This window comes from Solea solea, chromosome 6, assembly GCF_958295425.1.
Source record: "Solea solea chromosome 6, fSolSol10.1, whole genome shotgun sequence".
In the NCBI taxonomy this organism is placed as follows: domain Eukaryota; kingdom Metazoa; phylum Chordata; class Actinopteri; order Pleuronectiformes; family Soleidae; genus Solea; species Solea solea.
In genome coordinates, this window is record NC_081139.1 from 4,843,731 (window position 1) to 4,865,171 (window position 21,441).

At 39.3% G+C, this 21,441-nt stretch overlaps 3 protein-coding genes across 3 annotated transcripts in view; 1 reads left to right on the forward strand and 2 right to left on the reverse strand.

Moving 5' to 3' along the window:
* The window catches only part of foxj3 (forkhead box J3), a 78,198-nt gene extending 67,032 nt beyond the window's left edge, over positions 1-11,166 (reverse strand). Inside the window, exon 1 of the mRNA XM_058632061.1 lies at positions 10,894-11,166. The gene's annotated coding sequence lies outside the window, so the exon portion shown is untranslated. The remainder of the gene's footprint in view (positions 1-10,893) is intronic.
* A 2,976-nt stretch (positions 11,167-14,142) lies between these two features.
* ppcs (phosphopantothenoylcysteine synthetase) lies at positions 14,143-16,252 on the forward strand. The gene is made up of 4 exons (XM_058631911.1): positions 14,143-14,199; positions 14,903-15,440; positions 15,529-15,632; positions 15,802-16,252. The coding sequence occupies exons 2-4, from the start codon at positions 14,906-14,908 to the stop codon at positions 16,126-16,128; spliced, it is 966 nt and encodes a 321-aa protein (XP_058487894.1). The 5' UTR covers positions 14,143-14,199; positions 14,903-14,905; the 3' UTR covers positions 16,129-16,252.
* An 87-nt stretch (positions 16,253-16,339) lies between these two features.
* utp3 (UTP3 small subunit processome component) lies at positions 16,340-21,056 on the reverse strand. The gene is made up of 16 exons (XM_058631770.1): positions 20,863-21,056; positions 20,047-20,134; positions 19,569-19,625; positions 19,429-19,485; positions 19,253-19,346; positions 19,103-19,171; positions 18,890-19,011; positions 18,639-18,797; positions 18,467-18,538; positions 18,318-18,358; positions 18,148-18,244; positions 17,809-17,937; positions 17,319-17,455; positions 17,173-17,242; positions 16,727-16,834; positions 16,340-16,613 (listed from the first exon to the last, which is right to left on the reverse strand). Exons 1-16 carry the CDS (start codon positions 20,877-20,879, stop codon positions 16,524-16,526), a joined length of 1,407 nt encoding a protein of 468 aa, XP_058487753.1. The 5' UTR covers positions 20,880-21,056; the 3' UTR covers positions 16,340-16,523.
* Positions 21,057-21,441: the final 385 nt, after the last annotated feature.

The window sequence follows — 21,441 nt, forward strand, 5'->3', positions numbered from 1 at the left end:
CACAGCTAATTTAGACCGAGCCACATACTAGCCTATTAATTCATGATATAATTATGAATTAGATCCATTGATGGACGAAAAAGCTTGTGATAGCAGGATAAGAATAGCAGGACACCTAAGGGCAACATCTTGATCTGGAGTGGAAATACTCTCCAATAATCGATCCAACATTTAGTGTTTTCTGAGCACTGCTAATGGAGTCTACCTTCCAAAAACAATCAACTGATGAGCGACATATTCTCCTGTCCTTCCATTACAGTCTGTGGCAGTGCACAGCATGACATCCTCTGTTAAAAAAAACCCAGACATTTGTGTTGCACACTGTACATGAAATGTTCCATCACAGCCACAGTTTTTTTATTTTCAACACAGTGAAAACACCGAGTGGCATTTTGTGTGTTCATTCTGCAGCACCTGGTCATGTCTACTTGAAATGCAATTAAAATGTGACTATAAACTAAAGTGAGCTCAAACAGCTTTAAAATTGATCAGCATTTCTTTTCAAAAGCAAATGTTTAGTGCCATGGCATTTTAAGCCAGAACTAATAACACAAAAATACTGTAGTAGCAGTACTGCTGAGAATAAGTATTATGTGACCATGAACTAAAGCTGAACACTTTAATTCTTAGGGCTTTACAAAGGCACAAGGACAATTTATAACTGAAAGTAGAATGCTTGAGAATACAAAAAGGGAAATCAAAATGCCAGAGCGGTGGTAAAGGTGGTTCACCTTGTGGAAGCAAAGCACACGACAGCAACCAACACTTACGAAAACCTTCTCCAATTTTGAGTCAGAGCATCATTTTGACTTTCCTTGACTGGACTTACAGAGCAGCTTACAAAATGTAGCTAAAGTTTGTACGGGGAATATTAGGTCATTTAAAGGAAGCTGAACAAATGACTGAACACACACCCTGGGCCAGGGCATGCTGGGGGGTTTCCAGGAGGTGGGGGCAAGTGGGGCAAATCATGCCAAGAACAAGGTATCAAACTAAAACTAGAGTGACATATCAAAGCAGCCAAACCTTGTGGAAAGGAAAATAGCAGCTAAGACACTGCATGCGATGACACACTTTGTTTCTACATCAATGAGGAAGGACACATCAAAACAGCAGCTATTAGCGATTTAAGGTTTTACAACCAAAAACAGCAGTTAACGTAACCAAACCATCCAACCTCTGCCTCCGTTTGTTTCTTTTTCTATTTCAAAAGGTAAGCAAGCTAGAAACCAGGTTTTTGGGAATGCCGATAAACCTTTCATCTCCCAACAAATAATACTGTTCAAACTTAAAAAGTACAGCCAAAACTCTATCATTACTAAAACAAACTAACTAGGCCTTAGGGCTTCTTTCACCGATTCATGTAGATGTTTCACCTGTACAACAAAAACCTCTGACAACCTGGGTGAACCACAAATGTGCAACATAAAAAAACACACACACATTGCAGGATTTTGAGAGTACTTAAATGAGTTATGTTTTAAATTGGCTTGATAAGAGCCAGTGTGGCCTTGAACTCAGCTTGCTTCTAATGAGATATCAAAGCTCAACTGTTTACAACAGATCTTTTTCCTTGTGATAATGAAGGGAATCCTCTGAGATTGCTGCTGTGCTGACACAGCCCTTAGTGCTTAAATCCAAAAATGGGTGCATTAAGTGTATTTTAATTGACTTATATTTACCCAGAGTACTGTCGTGCAAATAAAAAAGATCTTCTGGCACTCCTAGAAGACTTAAAAAAGTAGGTCACTCAGTCTCCTATGAGTCATAGATTTTGGCAGGAGACCAAGATGAGCAGGTATGGGAGAGACAAAGCTAAAGCTATGAAGGGCCTAATGGTTTAATAATACTATTTCATCAGTATCATAAAGATAAACTCGCTTACAACTATATGCACGTTGTTGTACATAGTAATAATAAGCAAAATTGCATGCATCACTTTAGGGGATTAAAGAAAACCAGATACGTTTTGTATTACACACTTAACTGCATCATAAATTTACACTGCACACAAAATCATATTGTAGTCTCCTGAGCAATGTTGCAGCTTTGTAACAAGATGCAAACTACCCTACAGTCTTTTCATCCCACCATGTAAATTTACTTTACTAAGGCGAACACAGATCTCTCAAATTGGAGATGCCATAGGCCAGAGCCCCAGGCGTTACTCCCAGGGCCAAAGCACATTGGCAGCTTGGTTGACTTGAGGGGTCGAAGCTGGGCCTGAGATTTCCAAACAGTTACTCTTTGAAAGCGGTGACTCAGTCTGGTCAAATCCATCAGTCGCACAACCTCCAAGGGGAAAAAAACACATTTCGAGGCACCAACAATGTGCGTGTCTCAGGTCCTAAGACCAACACACCTATACTTTCTAAATGAAATTGGTCAACTGGCACAGACCACCTCTCGTCAGTCATCGAGCCCCTCCCCCAGCTAACCTCTCCACCCTCTCATTCGTCCACCCTGAGGGAGAGGCATGCAGGCCAGAGGAAGTATGACTCATCTGAGTAACAAGATGCATTCTTCTGAATCCTCTACAGACGTGCTGTTTGCTAAGTGAAGAGCACAGGAGAGAACAGTGCGGAGACAGAGATAAAGAAGAAAGAAGTGCAGATACAAAATTAAACAACAATAACCAAGAAAGAGACTTTGTGTGAGAGCAAAACAGAGGGATGGGGTGGAATTGATAGGGCAAGAGCGAGTCATCACTTGTGTGGGCTTCCTTATTCTTAAAGATCAACATTTCCTCCAACTCCACAGAGTGATTCCTTGGCCTCTGTTAGGGGTTTTCTGAATCACAGATGGAGATTCCAAGTACTACATTAAGGCTAATTCATGAGGTTTCACACCGAAAAAAAAATAACGACAACACGCAATTGTGCAATTCTGCTGAGCATGCAGTGGATAATGAGGGTTATAGGTAAGGGGGTATGAAGAAAAACTGTCAAATCATCAGGTCTTGCAGATCCACCACCGCTTCTTCCCAACCAACACCACATCTGTAAAACTTGGCACTCGCCACTTCTGATCATGAGCCTCACACATCACACACACTCGCCAACTTTTACATGAAGCTATTTCAGGAGGACTAGTCCACATTAACATTGTCAAAGCAAATGGAGATGAGAAGTATGAGCAACCTACACACGACTGTTGAAACACACCGCTCTTGTGATTTCGTGTTTCCTCCTAATTGCCTACACGATGGTGGTCCACCTAAAAATCGACCTTCAAATTAAAAATTTCATTCCAAAATATCTATTCCATTCCCTTCAGTATAGTGCTGCTCCATCACTAAGAAAATAATCAGAGTCAGAGAGATTTTACCATTTTTGGCAGGCAGGCGGAACTCTGCATGAGACAGGTCTTCTCTGTGTAACTGTCAATCACAGTGCATGTAGGAGTAGGCTATTTGTCACCAGAACTGATTATTTTGTTCAATCAAAACAATCGTCACCCCACAATATCGACTGCAGTGGAGTCTATACAGTTCAAGAAAGAATTTATTAGGAGTCTAAAACACTACATCCCCAACTCGTTTTACTGTCGGCACAGGCAGGACTTGAGGGATAAGGCGACAAATCACATCTGCTGAGCTCAAGTATTTAACCTTGTTAAGCAGGCTTAAAACTGTGAACTTAATTAAACCTGAGCCTCCCTGACTTTCCTCCCAGACTGTCATTCAGACACTAAAAAATTCATCACCGGTGCTACACTGTAAACAGAAATCAGCTAATGAACACACGAGAGCTGACATAACTGCAACTCGCACTGCAGTACTCCTTAGTAAATACTGATACCACTGCAGTGAACAAGCAAGTTCCTTCGAAAGAAGGACTTACCTCTTAAAACACCAGTGCCCATTAGACTGGCACAAAACGAGGAAAAGCTGTGTGGTAACACTGTTCAATACTGCAATGACGATTCTATAAAATACTCAACTTTTCATGCCTTCCCTAAGTCATTTTGCTAGCTAACCTCCCAGTCACCAAGTTGACACCATTTAATCCAAGGGCCTATTAATCAGGGTGCATAAATATAGATATATAATTACCTGACTATTAACACAGTAAGCCTATCCTGTTCTTTAATTATACATAATACATAATTATATCGAAAATATCTGTCAAACCTTTAGAGTAAGTTAAAAACAAATCTCAAATCAAGTAAATTAAGGGAAAATAGAAACAGAAGATATATTCAATCAAACAAACCTTTGGCTTGTGCTTTCTGAGAGAGCATGAAAATTTAGCATTGCTTTTTCCTCAGGAAAACCTAGGAGCCCTCTCACACCAGTGTTGCCACATTACCTTCCATGAAAAGTAGCTAAAGCCAGCCTGGAAAGGCGTCAGATGTCGCTAGAACACGCCCTGTCCTCAGCAAGTTCAGATATGGGAATGAAGTTAATTAAAGGTGTTGAAGATTAACAGTCAAACTGAATCGTAAAATAAAGGGACAAGGAAACGAAACCTTCTTCACAACCTTCACAGACACCGTTCTACTTGGATGAACAATACCCATTTGAATCATCACACATTTGCATCATTACATCCTGAGTCCTGAGTGATAGGACCACGTCCAGATCATGCTACGCACTGGTATAATCACACCCAATGCATCCGCAGATCACGATCACAGAAACCACATTCGGAGGTGGTTTAAGGAGGCATGTGGCCACATTCCTAAGGATGTATAAACAGTCGATCATCAGTACACACTCTGCCTCCTCAGCTGACATAATCTGTCCAGTTTGTTTTTTTTTAAATAAACTCTCGCACTCGCACATTCATTCATTCATTTGCAGCCACTGCCACAATATTAACCATATAATTCATATTTAATGGTTACAAGTTATTCAGCACCAGTAGAGCTTTAATTCACTCTTTTATCCTTAAAAGAGTGAATGAGTTTACATGGCTTTAGAAGAAAAAAAGATTATAGTGGTAGTCAGAAACAGTCTTATAAATGACATGCATCCAACTAATGACTATTTCTATAATCGATTACTCTGTTGATTAGTTGTTTGGTCCATAAAATGTCACGAACCGCAATTATTCTGTTGAATGATTTCTACTTTATATGGAGCAAAGAAACAAGAAAATAATATTCACATTTAAAAAGCTAAAACAAATTAAGAGAACTTGCTTTAATTATTATAAAAACACACAAAATAGTTGGTTAATTGATTTAGTAATCTTTTAATTATCGATTAATCGTTTAATTGTTGCAGCATCACCACTAGTACTTGTATAGTGGGACAAGGACAGTAGAAGTAGTAGTATTTTATAGCATAATATTGAAGCTACAGCAGTAGTTCCACTTGACAGTGTATAGAAACGTACTGACTGACAGCAGACACATCTGCACAGTCAGACTCCTTAAAAATATTATTTTGTTCTTGCAAACAGTCATGAATTCAGCATGTATTGAATAAAGGGCGGGGACACAAGAGCCGATCAGATGTGGCTACAGGAGACGCACCCAGGACATATTTTCATGCCAGGTGTAACAGTCATACCTAGCACTATGTTCAATTGGATCACTGTGATGTTATTACCAGGTCTAAATTGGGCCGGAAAGCTTTCAATTTATCAGACACAGGCCTCAGTGGATGGCAAACAACAGTTAAAATATCACTTCTCTATGTGTTTCAAGCTCACTAAACACATGGTGTGATTAAGGGACTCTTATTGGCTTTAAAAAACAAAGGCTTTGATTCCACATTCAGAGCTATGTGTGTTGCTTTGTTCAACTTGATGCTCACTGCTGATGCTCATGTGTCCACCAACACCTCTGTGCTGTGCACTCACTACATAGTTTCCCCCACTTCATTTGACTTAGATGCTGCACATGTGGGCATCTTATTAAAAACCAAGTGTGAATACATGCTGCATGTAAACACCATGATCACTGGGGGACTTCAAGTTTGTCTATGAGAAACTTAAAATTAACCACATGCAGTGTTTAAGTGTACACATGCAGCCACAGGCGCCGCTTCCTCACAGACCACTGATATTATCATATTCAATCAAGTCTGATTTATGGTAGACGCTACACTTGTCTTTGCCATGGTGTCATCTATAAGCTGCCATGTCATGAAAGCAGTCCACAGAAAGTGCTGAAGATAACATCTAGCAATATTAAGTTATTAATAAGATTAGAGAGGAGATTGTAGATCCTACATGGTTACACATGAACGCAGATGAGGACTGTTTTTACATTTAAATGTTCCTGGTTAAAAGAGAAGTCCCTGCCTCTGCTGCAATACACCCGCCTTAACTGTCATTTAACCTGAAAGTGAATTTGATATCAGCTACCGGAGCCTCTGTCATGATTAAATCAGAAACCAAATACAACGATGAAAGCCCCATTCTTATTAGTTAAGCTGTGTCAGCTTAGCAAGTTCATCTTCCTGCACACAGCGCTAATGTCTCCTAAGAGTGTGAATCATACAGAATAAGCATATCAATCGCTTCTCCTGAGTAAACGACAAAAAAGCTCAGGCAAAATATAGTGATACTAAAGGCCTATCAAAACTCAAAGACAAAAAGTATACAACATAATGAATTATTAAATCCTTCAAGGCACGGAGGAGTCAAGTCAGTCTTATTCATTCAGTACTTGGCTATTCATTAGTACTTGCATACATAAAATCTCAAATGACAGCTTCTGTGAACACTGTGTTTTCTGAAATGTTTTGAATCTATAAAAAAAAAAAACACTTCTCTTCATGTAGTTCTTATTAGACTTGAATGCAAAGCACAGAAAGCAAACACTTATAATGGACTTACCACAAAATTTATTGGTCTTTTTGATACCACAAGGCTGGAATGACTCACACAAACTGCCATGAACTGCAGCACTGGCCAACCTCCACTTCCCCTACCCCCACCCCCTTACACTTTGTAAACTTACCCAGTAGACGTGATTGTGGCTAGTTAGTTACAGTAGTTCCCCTGCAAAGAGAAGGGCCCCCTGTATAGTCGGACTAGGAAAATACATGGCCTAACACTATCAAATTAAACGCCACCTGAGCAAATGTGCCACCGATATTAGCCAACAAACCCACTTGAAGTAACCATCACATGCTTCCCTCACAGATTTGTGTGCACATACAAACCCAGGATATGAATTGGTGCATATACAGACGAGTTCACTGACAGATTCAACTCAATAGACTGGGAGGAGGTGGGAAGAGGAGAACCAGGCAGTGAATTGCTGGATGAATAAAAAATGAAAGTGAAGTGCTTCAGTAAATTCGCTCTCTCCATCCCGTGAGGAGGGTTGGTGGTGAAAGGGTGGGGGTGACGGTGGAATAGAGGCTCGTTTGAAAACTGAACCACTGCTGCATTCCCTCATCCACCCCATATACAGCGAGGGGCTCTTTAAAAATTCATTAATTTACAGCAAAAATAGATTAAAGCACCCAGCTGAGCAAAACTCAAAATTTGGCTCCTGAATAACATTAATGATAAAACATCTCCCTCAAGCCCAGAGGGGTTTTGCCAGCAGAGACAGTACTGGCTTTTTTTTCACCTTGCAGCACCTTGTGAAAAACATATTTTCAATAAAAATAAAATAATGCCTTTATTGTCATTTTTAATTATCTTGTTCTTTCGATGAAAAAAAGAGCCAAGCAAAAACCTGCAAAAACTAATTAAAATCCATCTAAGGATCTGTCATTCCCAAGATGCCATGCCAATGTCATTCTATTTACCATTTGATATCTAAGCTACAGAGACTCAATGACAGCTGCTCCAGGCCCCAAAAATGCTACAACTGCAGTTACAGTAATTGCTCTGGCCAGCACTAAATGAGGTTCACTTAAAAGCAATTATCCCCCTCTGATGTCTCACATAAAGAGACTTCTTTAACATGGAGAAGAGTGGGCTCACACAATGTGACTGCAAACAAGATTCAAATTGGAATCAGGGAGGCATTTCCAGCAGATGAATGGCTTCATAGCTCATCAGCATTCTAGTGATGCACAGAGTTGCTAATGAAGACTGAGCCAGTCCCCTCACCAGCACAACCGAGAGAGCAAAACTTCACACTGGATATAAGAATGTCTAGAAATATCTAACAAATCTGTGAATGTATTTGGCATTAGAGGACAGCCTAGACTGCACACAGAGGAAACAGCTGTTAAAAAGAAAAGGAAGTTCCTGTTTTTTTTACTCATCCAAGGTGAAAGACTCACTGAAGGACGAGATGATAGGTGATGAAGCAAAGAAAAAAAACTGTAAATTAAATAAAATAACTTCACATTCATGAGCAGAGAAAGACTGAAATAAGCCCAATTTGGATTCAGACCAAAAAAAGTAATTTTAAAAACCTAAAAAGGGTCCTTTGACCAACAGCATCACTACTACATCATGCCAAAAAATATCAGCCATCCTCATGAATAAATTGCCACCTGCCAATCGGCTAATACAATAGGTTTTCAGCCTGAGGGGGAAGATGTAGCTGTATAATAAGGGTTGCTACAGAGGGTACCTGTTGGGTGCTGTCCAACTACACATGGTGGTTATTGTTGGGGGGGGGCTGGGGGGGGGCATTTTGTGCTGCCAGAGGCTCGTCTACCTCCACGATCCTGATAACTGCATCTCAAGGAAGGTTATTTGAATAATCACTTCAAGGGGAGAAATTAAAAAGCCTTTCAGTGAGACGGGGCTAGGCACGGGGCTACATTCAGAATTTCAAATGAGGTGCTGGTATTCAAACAGTAGATACCCATTCTGAATCCACTGTACTAATGCTGACTGACCCTTGACATCCAGCCAAATCAACACCACATCCTGTCATTATTTCATTTAATCTATTAAATGATAGACCCCTAGATGAACATTATCCATGACCAATGATGAACTGTCAATATTTATTACATAGCATATTCTTTGTCCTCAAAGATGGAGGGGGAGAGAGAGAAAGCGAAATAAATCAAGGAGGAAAGAGAGGGGTGTCTTGTTATTAGGCAATGCATGTTCAAAGATCACTGATGGCTGAAGGCTCCATTAGTGCAGTGCTGTATCACACAAACCCATTGACACTTTTAAACGGTAACTGTGAGTATACACAGATGTGCCATTTATATGTGATTTGAGACAGCAGCAAAAAAAAAAGATCATTTCACTAAAAATGTCAACTATTACAAACACACTTGACAGTGTAAACGAGCAGTTAAGTCTGAGCCTGAGCAACATCTTCAGTGATGAGCAAAAACTGATTTTTGAGGAGGAAATTACGTGTGCTGCGATTCATATTTTTGAAGTGTACAATGCATGAATCCGCTCCACTCCAATTCGTTTCTACAACAGTCAGCAAACAACAGAAAGGTGTCTTTCGGTTGCATGTCAATTTTGTGAATAGAAAAGGCATTCAAAGAAATCTGTAATGCAAGGGGGCTGAAACCTGTCTAAGACCAAGCAGCTGCAGCTGAGAAACCACAATAAAATGCAATTCAACTTTAACCGCACCTGAAACCCATGCATCATCTTTTCTTGGAACAACGTACAGTGGATCATTTGTAGAATAAGAGAAAATACAGAGTTTGAGACATTATGCTATATTAAACTTGTACTCATCATACTTTAAGCACCATGTCCAACAAGCTTACTGAAGGTCTGCTATTTAAAGGATGGCTGATTAAGAAGCAAACCTGACCTTTGATCGTGGGTGCTGACTAACGCTGTGGGCATTTTGTTGGGTGGGGAATTTGGTGTTTTGTTTTAGTCATAGTCTTTTTCTGCAGATTGGGCATATACAACGAATACTATTTGGCACCTCGTTACATATAATTAAAAAATCCCCGTGTCTTCATTGATAAAAAAAAATGCACAAGTTGACAGCGAGGCAAATTGACTTCAGTCATCCATCGCAAGGCACTGCTTTGTTTACAATTGCACGAAAAATGTCACAGCATTTGACATCGGCAATCAGTGTATCTTAAATATGCGATCACACACCAAATGGTTTAACATCAAAGCATAGAGTGGAGCGTGTCTTCAGAGGTGTCATGCATAAACATTTTTAACTGCTTCCCTGTCTGAGGCATCTAAGGACAACAAACCGTACGGATATAAACCAGCAGAGGCAGTTGACAGCCCCGAGATCAAGGTCTGTGGCATTAAATGGACCTGAAGCATGCGTTGCACTTGTTGATTTTCCAGCCACATGACAGACATGCGCCCTGTCACATACTGCTCTCCCGCTTATATATACACGAGGATCGGGTTTTTTTTTGTTTGTTTTTTCTGGAGGGATTTAAAAGCCGCCTGAGAAACAGACGACTGACAGACAAGAAAACACGCTGCAACAGCTGAGAGTCAAATACCATCAGAGCACGCCGGAAAGCCAAATTACACTGGGCTCTCTCTCTCACACACACACACACACACACACACACACTTGAGGCTGGACACACAGCGTCTCCCCATACCAAACAGCTAGCTAACGATAGCTGCTGGAGGGCTGGGATATGTCATTATATCCCTCTAAGGCGAGGACAAACACACACATAGACCCAGTCCTGGCCCAGGAGAGAGCGCCAGCAGAGCTCTGCTAAAGTTAGCTGGCGACTAAAACTGGTTAGCTAGCTGTCAAAGTTGCCCTGTCACTTGTCACCGGTTGCACGGCGGAGCTAGCAGGCTAACACGGGAGCTGTCAACTTGGAGAGTTACAGCAACACGCCCGGGGTGGACTAACACTGACCACAGGGCAACACTGACTGCTTCTCCGGGAAGCAAAAAATATGTCCCCGCACGCCCCGTCACTCTGTGTCAGGGCCTTTTCACGGGGCGCAATCCCCACAACTTCACTGCAGCTCACTTCCCCGTCAAAGTCGTCCATTTCGTGGGCCTTAGTTCAACTTCCATGCCCGTGTAGCTCACTTACTCTGGGTGAAAGCTGCTGTGACGGTGGCTCCCTGTAAATCCTCACGGTAGTTTCAGAGTAACTGCCCCCTCCCCTTCCTTCCACCTTCTCTTCTTCAGCCAGCAGGAGCCCCACGGGAGTGTCTTTCGCTCTTGACGTTATCGTCCTGTGGTGCAAAAAGCCGCGCTGGCCGTAGCTTCGCCGGTGAACCCGCGGTGCTGTGGCGTCCCTACTCTGCTCCTCTCCGCCTTCTTTCGTTCGCCTTTCTCTCGGCGGCCGTGCCAACATCCGGGAGTCTTCCCCACTCCTCCCCCTCCCCGCGTTTGGTTAAAACTGCCCGGAACTACTTTCCCATACGACGACGACGACGACTCTCTGTAGGTTCCCCCCTCCCTGCTCTGTCTCACCACCTCTGCCGCCACAGAAACTAGCGCGCGCTCAAACGCACGAGCCTGACTATGGAAGACCAGTGAGTGCACCCACACATGAACTCTTCAGTCACTGCATCAACACATTTAGTTTTTTTGCAGCATTCACAGTGCCCTTTAAACTCGTCACATTATGATTTTAAGATGAAGAATAAACCTGGACTAAATCTAGGTGTAATACCACTGATGAAAAGTTACCTTTTTGTCCCACATCCTTTGTTGTAGAACTGACACCACACTGTGATACCACAGAGTGGTACCACAAAGTATCCAGATACGATCAATGGGCTTACAAGAATTACATTTAAATGTCATTTAAAGGGCCACTTCACCCAAAAAATATTTTTTTTACTTATTTGCAGAGATAAATGTGTTATTTGATCACGAGACAGCTAATCTGAGACATATGTCTCATTCCTACAACAACAGAGGAAGTTGGGATTGGGAAAAAAAAATCAATAAAATTGACAAAAAATTGATGTCAGAGTGGCTTCCTTCAAAGAAAAGTAAACACACACACACACACACACACTGGTTACTGTGTTTCTGTTAAGTTTTATGAGTAAAAGACCTGGGGAAAAAAAGGATAATTATTTACATAATAGAAAAAAACAATACTTCATTTCACCAGGTAAAAAAAAGACAGCCCTTTAAGTTAAAGTGTGTAATAATCAGGAATATTTACTCACATTATTTCTTAAAACCACTTAAGTTAAATTCTGTTTTATATTTACTTTCTGATAGTTTATATGTATGTATGTGTGTGTGTACTATATCATAATATTTATCATCAATCTATTATGTGAGTATTGCACTGAATCCATGGTTTCTCATATTACATATTGTTCTAACAAATATGATTTAAAATGTACCATCAGGGATGTTTAACCTATTTTTTTCTTTTTCTTTTTTTTCTTTACAATGTTACACACTCTTAGAGGTGCAGGAAGATGTTATTGCTGAAGTTTTAAAATGGCTGTGCTTTATGGTTTTAACAATGTAGGTCATTTCTCTCCACTCACAGCAGGTAACGTTAAAAGGTTCCATATAAAAACCTCACACATCCCTTTTAATAGTTCTGAGCACCTAGCAATACTGTCTTGTAACATCCACCTCTGATTTTTTTTTTAATTAATTCCAATTTTCCATCTCTTTTTAACAATTATTACACTCACTCACAGGACTTCAGCATCAGAATCAGGTTTATTTACAAGTAAAGTTTACACAATACTAGAGAATGTGCTGTGACATATCAATAATAGAAGGAAAATAAAAATAGACAAGAGTTTGAGAAAGAGTTATTTATAACAGAGTGATTCAGGTTTGCACTGGTTTATTAAATCATGGGTCAAATCTATTTATCTTGTATCTTAATTGAAAAGATGTTTATTGCAGTGTTGTCTTGCTGAGCCTAACACAGGCTACATTACATGTCAATAAAACGTCCATGAACTAAGAATGCCTCATGATCATGACAGAGAGGTAATGTGATCATCTATTCAGCGGTGCAACAGCGCCTCTTGCAGGTTGGTCGCAGTGACTGACTGTTTTTTTTTTTAATTATTAAAAATGGATGGATGGATATAGAAACTACATGGGAATGAAATATCATTTCTCACAGCCCAACATACTGGTATAAACATTAGTTAACATAAGTTAATAATAATAATAATTTTTTTTAGAAACAGTGCATCTGATAATACAGTATATATGAAAATATATAGTTAAATGATAACAAATAATACACAATACAATAGCTTAACATCAGTAACCGGTCTTTGACAACATAATGGTCCATCTCTCCAATCTTCATTTTGTGTCCACAATTATATACAATAACATCATCATAAAAAAGTTCATAATTTGTCATAATTGGCCAATTAATAAATAATAATCAGCCATGGCTGATTCTTTAAAAAATGCCTGATTAATAGGCCTAACTTATTAATTGATCTACCCCAATGTAAAAGAATAAAATAATTCTCTTTAAATAAGTAAATCATGATAAATTAATGATAATGAAACAAAAACAAGCAACAATACATTAGCAGTTTGTAAAGATATGATCATGATCATCTATATGCAGCATATAAACAATGCTATGTACACTTGATTATATACAGTATAAGGTACAGCTCAGAGGTGGAAAGTCATGAATTACATTTACGTGCGTTTCTGTAGGTTTCTTGTGTTTTGTTCTTTTGAAAGTATTTTTTTAAATGTGTAATTTTAATTTCACTTAAGTATGTTTTTCGTAAGTACTGTACTTTACTACATTTTAAATCACATCCGTTACTGAGAATGAAGTCATTAAATGAGCACTTTAATTTGTAAAGATTTTTAATTAAAAACAATTCATGTGAGATGTGTGTCCACTTGCACAACAGAGAAAGAACCAAAACATTTTACAGTACATTTTAAACAAGCTACATTTTTTCCTTAAAATTGAGTACATTTTAGACATTTAGACTAGTACTTTTACTTTTACTTAAGTGAAACTTTATCAAAAATAGTGGTACTTTTACGTTTATAGAATATTTCTGTCTATCTCTTTCCACCGCTGGTACAGATTATAAAAGGTGCAATGTGAATTCAGAAACAGAATACCAGATTGTATTTTATACATAGTATACAAAAAAATATTATTATTGTTGTTGTTATATCAAGTTCTGTTCTAAGATTGATGATTCAAATCCCATTACTTTTTAAGATAAGATAAGATTTTCCTTAATCAGTCCAATCACAGGGAAATTTGTATTGTATGTATTTTAATGGTAGTGCCAATCACGGCCACTGGGGGCGCTGATGGTTTTCTTCTCTCGTTGTAAAGACAAAAGAAACTCACTGGTTTCAGGAAGTGCCAAAGTTGTGAAGCTACCTGACAGCGACATCGCGCAACGTAAGATATTTAAAGTTCTTTTGTCTCCCAGTGTCATTTCAAAACACGCGCTGTGCTTTGTTCGATTATTGCGCTTGTTGTCACCGCGGCACAGTGTTTCTCAAACAGCAGGTGAAGTTTTGTGACGTTACTCGTCAAAAACAGGGTCCTGTTATATTACTGAACAAGCTTCGGGTTTAAATCCTAAAGTGTCCACCTTGATGTGTCCTTGACAAATGTGTTTTAAATATTGTTTAAGTCTGGTTGGTATTTTGTTATATATATTTTTTTTAAATAGTCCCGGATTACAGTTTTACATTGTAATGAACATCAACACTGCTGTTACTGGTGATATGTACTAGGTACGTGTGAATGTACTTCATTCACTTACCGGCCATTTCATTAGGTACATCTGTGCTCTGCACTTAGTGTGAACAACAGAAACATAAGAAATTTTACTTCAGAATTTCGATGTTATGTAGTTATGTAAAACACTGCTCTCTCTCTCTCTATATATTTTTTAAATAAATTGTGTCTGTTCAGCATGTGCTGTCTCCTTAATGCGTCCCCAAATATTTACTTTGCACTAACTAAACCCACAAAAGATTATAGAAGTGGTTTTACCTGACTCTTACACAAAGTTCTCCTTCAAACACAGTTAAGACATTTAGAGTTAAGTGTCACAGCTACTCTGTTGACAAATCTTCTGCCCTCTTCTCTTCAGATAATGGCTGAACCCAGAATTTCTTCGATTGATGGGAGGTTGGCTAAAGAATTTGCTGTTCCCTCTCATGTTGAGGAGGAAAAAGAGAAGATGGCTGCTTTTGCCACACAACATGTAGCAGCAGGTCGCAGGGTGGTTCTCATCACATCAGGAGGCACGAAAGTTCCCCTGGAGTCTCGCACCGTTCGCTTTCTTGACAACTTCAGCAGTGGCAGACGTGGAGCCTCTTCAGCAGAGTATTTCATAGACGCCGGCTACGCTGTTATCTTCCTGCACAGGCATCGCTCCCTCTACCCTTACGCGCATACTTTCTCCACCATAAACATGTTGGATGCCCTGCAGTTTAGAAGTGGGGAAGCAGCATCGGGCCACTCTGGTGAAGTGGTTGTGGACCAAAAGGTGCTTCCAAACGTTGTCAAAATGCTGAAGAGGTACCAGGAAGTGAAAGAAAGCCAACTTATCCTGCCTGTAGAGTTCAACACTTTGTCCGAGTATCTGCATCTTCTCAAAGCAGCGGCACAGGCGCTCAGCACAATCGGTACAGATTAACTAGGATGTGCATGTTGAAGTCATGACTTGTTTCTCTCGCATTATTCCTAATGTGTCTGCCATTGTTTATTCTGCAGGATCAAAGGCCATGTTTTATTTGGCAGCCGCTGTGTCTGATTTCTATATTCCAGCATCTGAGATGCCTGAACACAAAATCCAGTCTTCAAATGGTCCTCTTCAAGTAAGTGAGAATGATATTCTACAGGCAAGATTAAGCCCTCACAAGTGGCCTGGTGGAGTGGGTTCAGTTAAATTATACGTACAAAATAATTATTAGCATACTAATTAAAAAAATAACGAGCTGTTAGTATGGTACTTGTTAATAAAATTATTTTTTTTCCCTCCCTCAGCTAAGTTTGAACATGGTCCCCAAGATACTGTCCCCACTGGTGAAGGACTGGGCGCCTCAGGCATTTGTCATATCTTTTAAACTGGAGACCGATCCAGCCATCTTGTTGGAAAAGGCTCGACGGGCTCTGGACACATACAGGCACCAGGTGGTGGTTGCCAACATACTGGACTCTAGACGGGGTTACGTGGTGGTGGTGACCCCTTCGTCTCAGGCTGAACTTATCCTCTCAGAGGAAGATGTGCAGAATGGGGTTGACATAGAGGAGAGGATAGTGAGCAACCTGACATCAGCACACAACAACTTCATAAGCCCAGAAGGGAGTTGACATGTCATTGTCAGTACATTGGAGTCACATCTTCCCTGCTTTCATTTCTTTATGCCTGTCCTGCTGTATACGTATGTATTCTTGTGCAACAGAAATGACAATAAAAAAACAAATCAAAACACGACTCTCCCTTTTTTTTTTTTTTAACCTGTGCTAATATGGTTATAAAAGAGTTATAACATTCTGTAGACTGGGATAATAAGAAAACAAATTGAAATTGTATAAAATGTTTAATCACACTCCATAGTAATCCAGCTCATTTTTCATTTTCCATGATACTGATGGTTAGTTAAGTGGCGGGTAGAAGGGTAACTTGAAATAAACATTGAAGTACATGCTGACATTTTTCTAATCCCATAGCTACATTTAAACACACATTTTGGATTTTGTTCAGGTTACTTAAGTTTGGTGCTTTTCTTGACACCAGCGCGAATACCAGACAACTCTCCGCTGTATCGCGTCTCCTCCCGACGAACGTCACGGACCTGGCAAACAAACAACAAATCTGACATGTCACATACTGTCTAGATTCATATGGATAATGCTTAGTTGATTGATAGATAAGTCTAATAAGAATGGACTGTAACTGGATACAAACCTGTCCCTTTCTGCGGATTTTGGCACGTCTGAACTTCTCTCTGTGCTTGACTCTGGGATTACGGTCAATTTTCTTCCTCTTTGGTGTGAGCCCCTTGTTCTTCGCCATCTGTGGAGTTGGGGCAAACTCAGGATTAGAGTAACTGTTTAATAACATGAAGTGAAAGCATTAGGTGCAGGACTAGTCATTGAAATCTACTGAAAACTTTTTTTCTCCCCCTAAATCCTAAATGCAAAAGGGTAGAAGACTTTCATGTTCACACACATAGATGTATATAGATGTATACAAACATAATATAAATCATCAATTCAGGGTGTTGGTCTGGCATGCGGGAAATGGTATATTTATTGACAAAATCTGAAGATGTTCTCCAACCTCTATTTAACAGTTTTTAAAGTTTCTCAGAGAACTGTCACAACCGTAAATACTGTGTTTGACCTCAGTACCTGGTAAGTGATTCCTCTCTTTGCATCTGGATCCTGCTCCTCCACGACGTTGTCGTTATTTTCCTCCAACCTGTCACAAATTGACAATTATTTAAGCCCCTGATGATTTGGTCCAAACAGCCCTTTGCATATCAAATCATACTTACACATTATCTTCTGGGCTCTTCTTCTTTCTTTTCAGTGTTAACCGCTCCTCTGCGTCTCTGTAGAAGCGCAGAGCGGATTCCTCATCCAGGTCAGAGTCGGAGTCCGTCTTAACCTCAGGCACAGTTTCTCCAAAATCCTGCATCCAGCAAGCATTCATAGCTTATATTAAACAACAACAACAACAGATTTTAAGTAAGATTTGAGTAAGTGAAAGCATCAATTCAGATATATTATTTTGCTGTACTATAGTGCAGACCAAAAGAGAGAGCATTTCCCTTGGGATCCAATATTACCAGACAAAACGAGACAAACTTAATAACACATCTTCCCAGTGATAAAAACACTAATTCCTGAGATGTTACAGAAGGTGGAAGTTGCAAGTCCAATAAATGCAAATACTGTGTGAAGTTTAAAGATATAAAAGTAGTATAATTTACAAGAATGATGTATACGTTTATGGTAATAAAAACACAAGTACAAGGAACCTACCTTTTCCTTCTTACTGGAGACTCTGGAGACTTTCTTGCCCTCTGCTGGCTTGCCTTCCTCCTCACCAGACAGTAGCTTTCGAAACTCTGGCGCAAGTCGAGCGTCCACTGCTCCTAGATCGTTGATGAGCTGTGGGCAAACATCCAAGAGTCAATAACAAAATGCTCAATGCGGTCTCATGTGTCTCATGACACTAGAAAGCTGTGTTCATGGACATGTGAACAGAAAACTGGAAAATATCCACACCCAATATCCTAGATATTTTCTGGAGTTCACGTCGAAAGAAACAGCTGTAGTGGCCCAGTTATATATAGTTGCCATGCATTTTCTAATACTTACATTTCTGTAGGTCAGCAGCCTCTCAATCACAGGGTGGTTATGAGCAGGGATTCGCTTCGCTTTTAGCACCAAGTAGAAACTTATGTTTGTGCAGTAACTGACAAGAGAACAAACATGAGTCGTTATTCAATAAACAATGAGGAAAAATGTACGATTTAAAAGCAACTTACTTGAGATACAGCTGTTGTTTTGTTTTGAGGTAGTCGGCACCCTTTACAAAAGAAGAGGACCAAATGTTTTATTACCATACTTACTATACAGCTATGGTGATAATAGTAATAAAAAAGGCACATCTAGGAAAAAAGCTTAATCCACTTACCTTTCCTGGTGGGATCGTTCCATCCTTCACCATCTGCATGAGAGGCTGCAATTCAGCCTTCAGCTCAGAAAGCTGCAAACATGAAGCAGAGGCATAATAAATGACCCCGGTTTACATGTCAGTCTGAGTTGATTTAACAACTAATCTTTAGGCACACTTTGGGAGCATTTACCTTTGCTTTGAAGTCCTGAATCAGTTCAAGCAGCTCTGGTGATTCCTTCTTCAGAAGTTTCATTTTTTCCTTCCGAGACATCTGCTGCAGGTCTTTCACAATCCTCTCCTCTTGTTCTGTGGTCTTATTTTCATCCTCCTCCCCAACAGCAGTGAATTCCTGAAGGCAGAGTCAACAAAAAAAGACATCACCATCACACCTGATATTCAGTGCAGATAAGAAAGGGAAGTTTACTGTTAAAAAAAAAATACCTGAAAAAAGCTTAAATCATAATCCTCCTCGCTTAGATTAGCAGCCAAACGGTTTTGGATGTTTTTAGCTTCTTCTTCTTCCTCTTGTTCCTCAGCTTCCAACACATCTTGAGCTTTATCTTCTGTAATAAAATAATTGAAATTGCATTAGCAAATGACTAGATCATTAAAAAAATGGCCTCAACAATGTTGCTGGGGATAAGAGATGCTTACTTGATTTCGCATAGTCGGAGTCGTAGAACATTTTCTTCTTTTTGCCCCATGCCATTTCATTTGGAAGGTCTGAGGAGAAAAAATACAATTAAACCCTGAAATACCTTTACCAGATCTAGAAAAAAAACCAGCAGAAGACTTTGTGTTTACCATCCTCTTTTTTCCCCTCTAAATCACTCTCCATGTCTGTCCCTTCTTCTTCCTCATCCTCCTCCTCAGAATCATCCAGGGCCATCACTTCCTCCTGCAAAATCCAAATGAGCTTGAAATTGCTTCCAGACTATGTCTGTTTTCTGACAATAAATCCAAACCAAACAAAAAGGCACCTCGTCGTCAATTTCGTCAGAATCAGCCTCCATGTTTACACCACGGGCGAGAAGTTTCTACAACAGAGCAAAACAGAAATGTGAAAAAAATAATACAAAAACTGCAACACACACTTCAGTACAAAAGTAGGTCAACTTACTTCAATCTTCTCATCGTGAAATTCATCAACCATGTCCTTTGTGTACTGTGTCGATTTCTGAAAGTACGAGAGAAGACGGATCATAGAACTAAGTTCATGTCTGTATTACTAGTTTTACAGAGTCTCGTTCAGTAATGATGTGACACAGCCACCGGCAGTTATAACCACAATAATGTTTTCACGGTGTCAGTACAGATTAAGAAAACAAATATTCGTCACATACTCCCAAGTAAGAGACACTTATGATTTCTTTTCCTCCACAAATATTCAAAAGTTAAGAGATTAGATTAGTTTAAATAAGCTAGTCTCAATCATTGAACAGTGCAATGGTGAGCAGTAGAGTGTGGATGGATAAAGAAATTATTACAATAAAAACATGACCTTTATTCATCGAGAGTCAACATGTAAATGTTCTGGTCTAGATCAACAACTACGTAATTGTACATTTTTAAGACATTAATAATCTGAGCGGTCCTACCTTATCGGGCACAGGCATGTTCTTGTAGGCTTCAGGGTCATCTTCATCATATTGCTCTTTCTTATTTGTCCTCTGTGGTTTTTTACTCCTAAAGGACACATCACAGATATGCTTTAACCTCTGCTCTGCAGCATTGGATGTACAGTGACCAGCAACAATTACTTGTTATAATATTATGGCTGATCACTGCACATCTACCTCACAGTTTTCCCATTCATATTATTGGCAGGTTATTTCTATCGACAAATTCCTTTTCAAAAACTAATATTGTACAAACACAGAGGGGAAAAAAGTCGAATTTCATTGCATCCTCATTACACCCTTGTGTCCTGAACTCATCTACTGAAATTAAACTCAAGAGATTACGTAAAATGTAGTGGTTACTGTTTATTTCTATGTTGTATTTGGTACAATACTGGAACTAAGCATTTCATAAAATCACTGGATCAGATATTGGACAGATACAAATATAAAATCCAGTACAATCAACAAATCATACATATCACATGCTTTACTATGCCCAAATGTGTTGTTAACAGCTTTATAGTTCATACATGGTCTAAAATGACTGGATCGGTATCTAGTTTGGGATCTCGGTATCAAACACAAAAAAGTGGTATCATCCAATCCCTAATATGTACAAGTCGTGGCGTGAATGTACTTGGACTGTAACATAATCATAATAAGAAAAATCAAATCGTCTGATTTCAATCATTATCACAAACCGGTTAATTGCAGATTAAAACTTGTTTAACCAGACCATTCAAATCCGATTTAAAACATACAAACGAGGAGGTTAACTTTAGTCAAACTCACCTTAAAGCTCGAACCATGATGGAAATAAATTACACGCGGCTGCTTCGCGCGTACAAAACAAACGTACGCGTATAAACGACGTAACAATTACAACTAAACCACACGTTTCAACGCACAAAAAAGGTGAAAATGTTTAGTTGTGTTGAGAAGTTACATGTCCACCTCTACACTGCTGGTGTCCATGTGCTTCCGGGATTACTTCTTCACGTGTCAGTGTTAAAGGACGTAAAAGGTGCACAGCGCCACCTATGGTAGTGGAGACTAATTGCGGGAGAACATATTTTTATTTGTTTATGTTAATCAGTTACTGATTACTAAATTATTCACAAACTTATTTTTTATGATTGATTAATTGGTCTGTTTGTATTTTATTTTATTTATTTACTTATTTAAATAAAAACAAATAATATTTGAGGCCATTTTTAGATTTGGCAAACATGGACATGGACATTTTACACCATCTTCAGACATTTTATAGAGCAAACAACAAATCTATTATAGTATAATAATCAACTGGTTAATTCAATAATGATAAAACATTTCTCCCTCCAAATACATACAGAATTAAGACCTATATTC

Coding starts and splice junctions, on each gene's coding strand:
- ppcs (XM_058631911.1), top strand. CDS start 14,906: ATGGCTGAACCCAGAATTTCTTCGATTGATGGGAGGTTGGCTAAAGAA. Junction 15,441..15,528: donor ACAGGCGCTCAGCACAATCG/GTACAGATTAAC, acceptor TTTATTCTGCAG/GATCAAAGGCCATGTTTTAT. Junction 15,633..15,801: donor CTTCAAATGGTCCTCTTCAA/GTAAGTGAGAAT, acceptor TCCCTCCCTCAG/CTAAGTTTGAACATGGTCCC.
- utp3 (XM_058631770.1), bottom strand. Junction 19,626..20,046: donor ACATGCCTGTGCCCGATAAG/GTAGGACCGCTC, acceptor TCGTACTTTCAG/AAATCGACACAGTACACAAA. Junction 17,243..17,318: donor AAGAGCCCAGAAGATAATGT/GTAAGTATGATT, acceptor AATTTGTGACAG/GTTGGAGGAAAATAACGACA.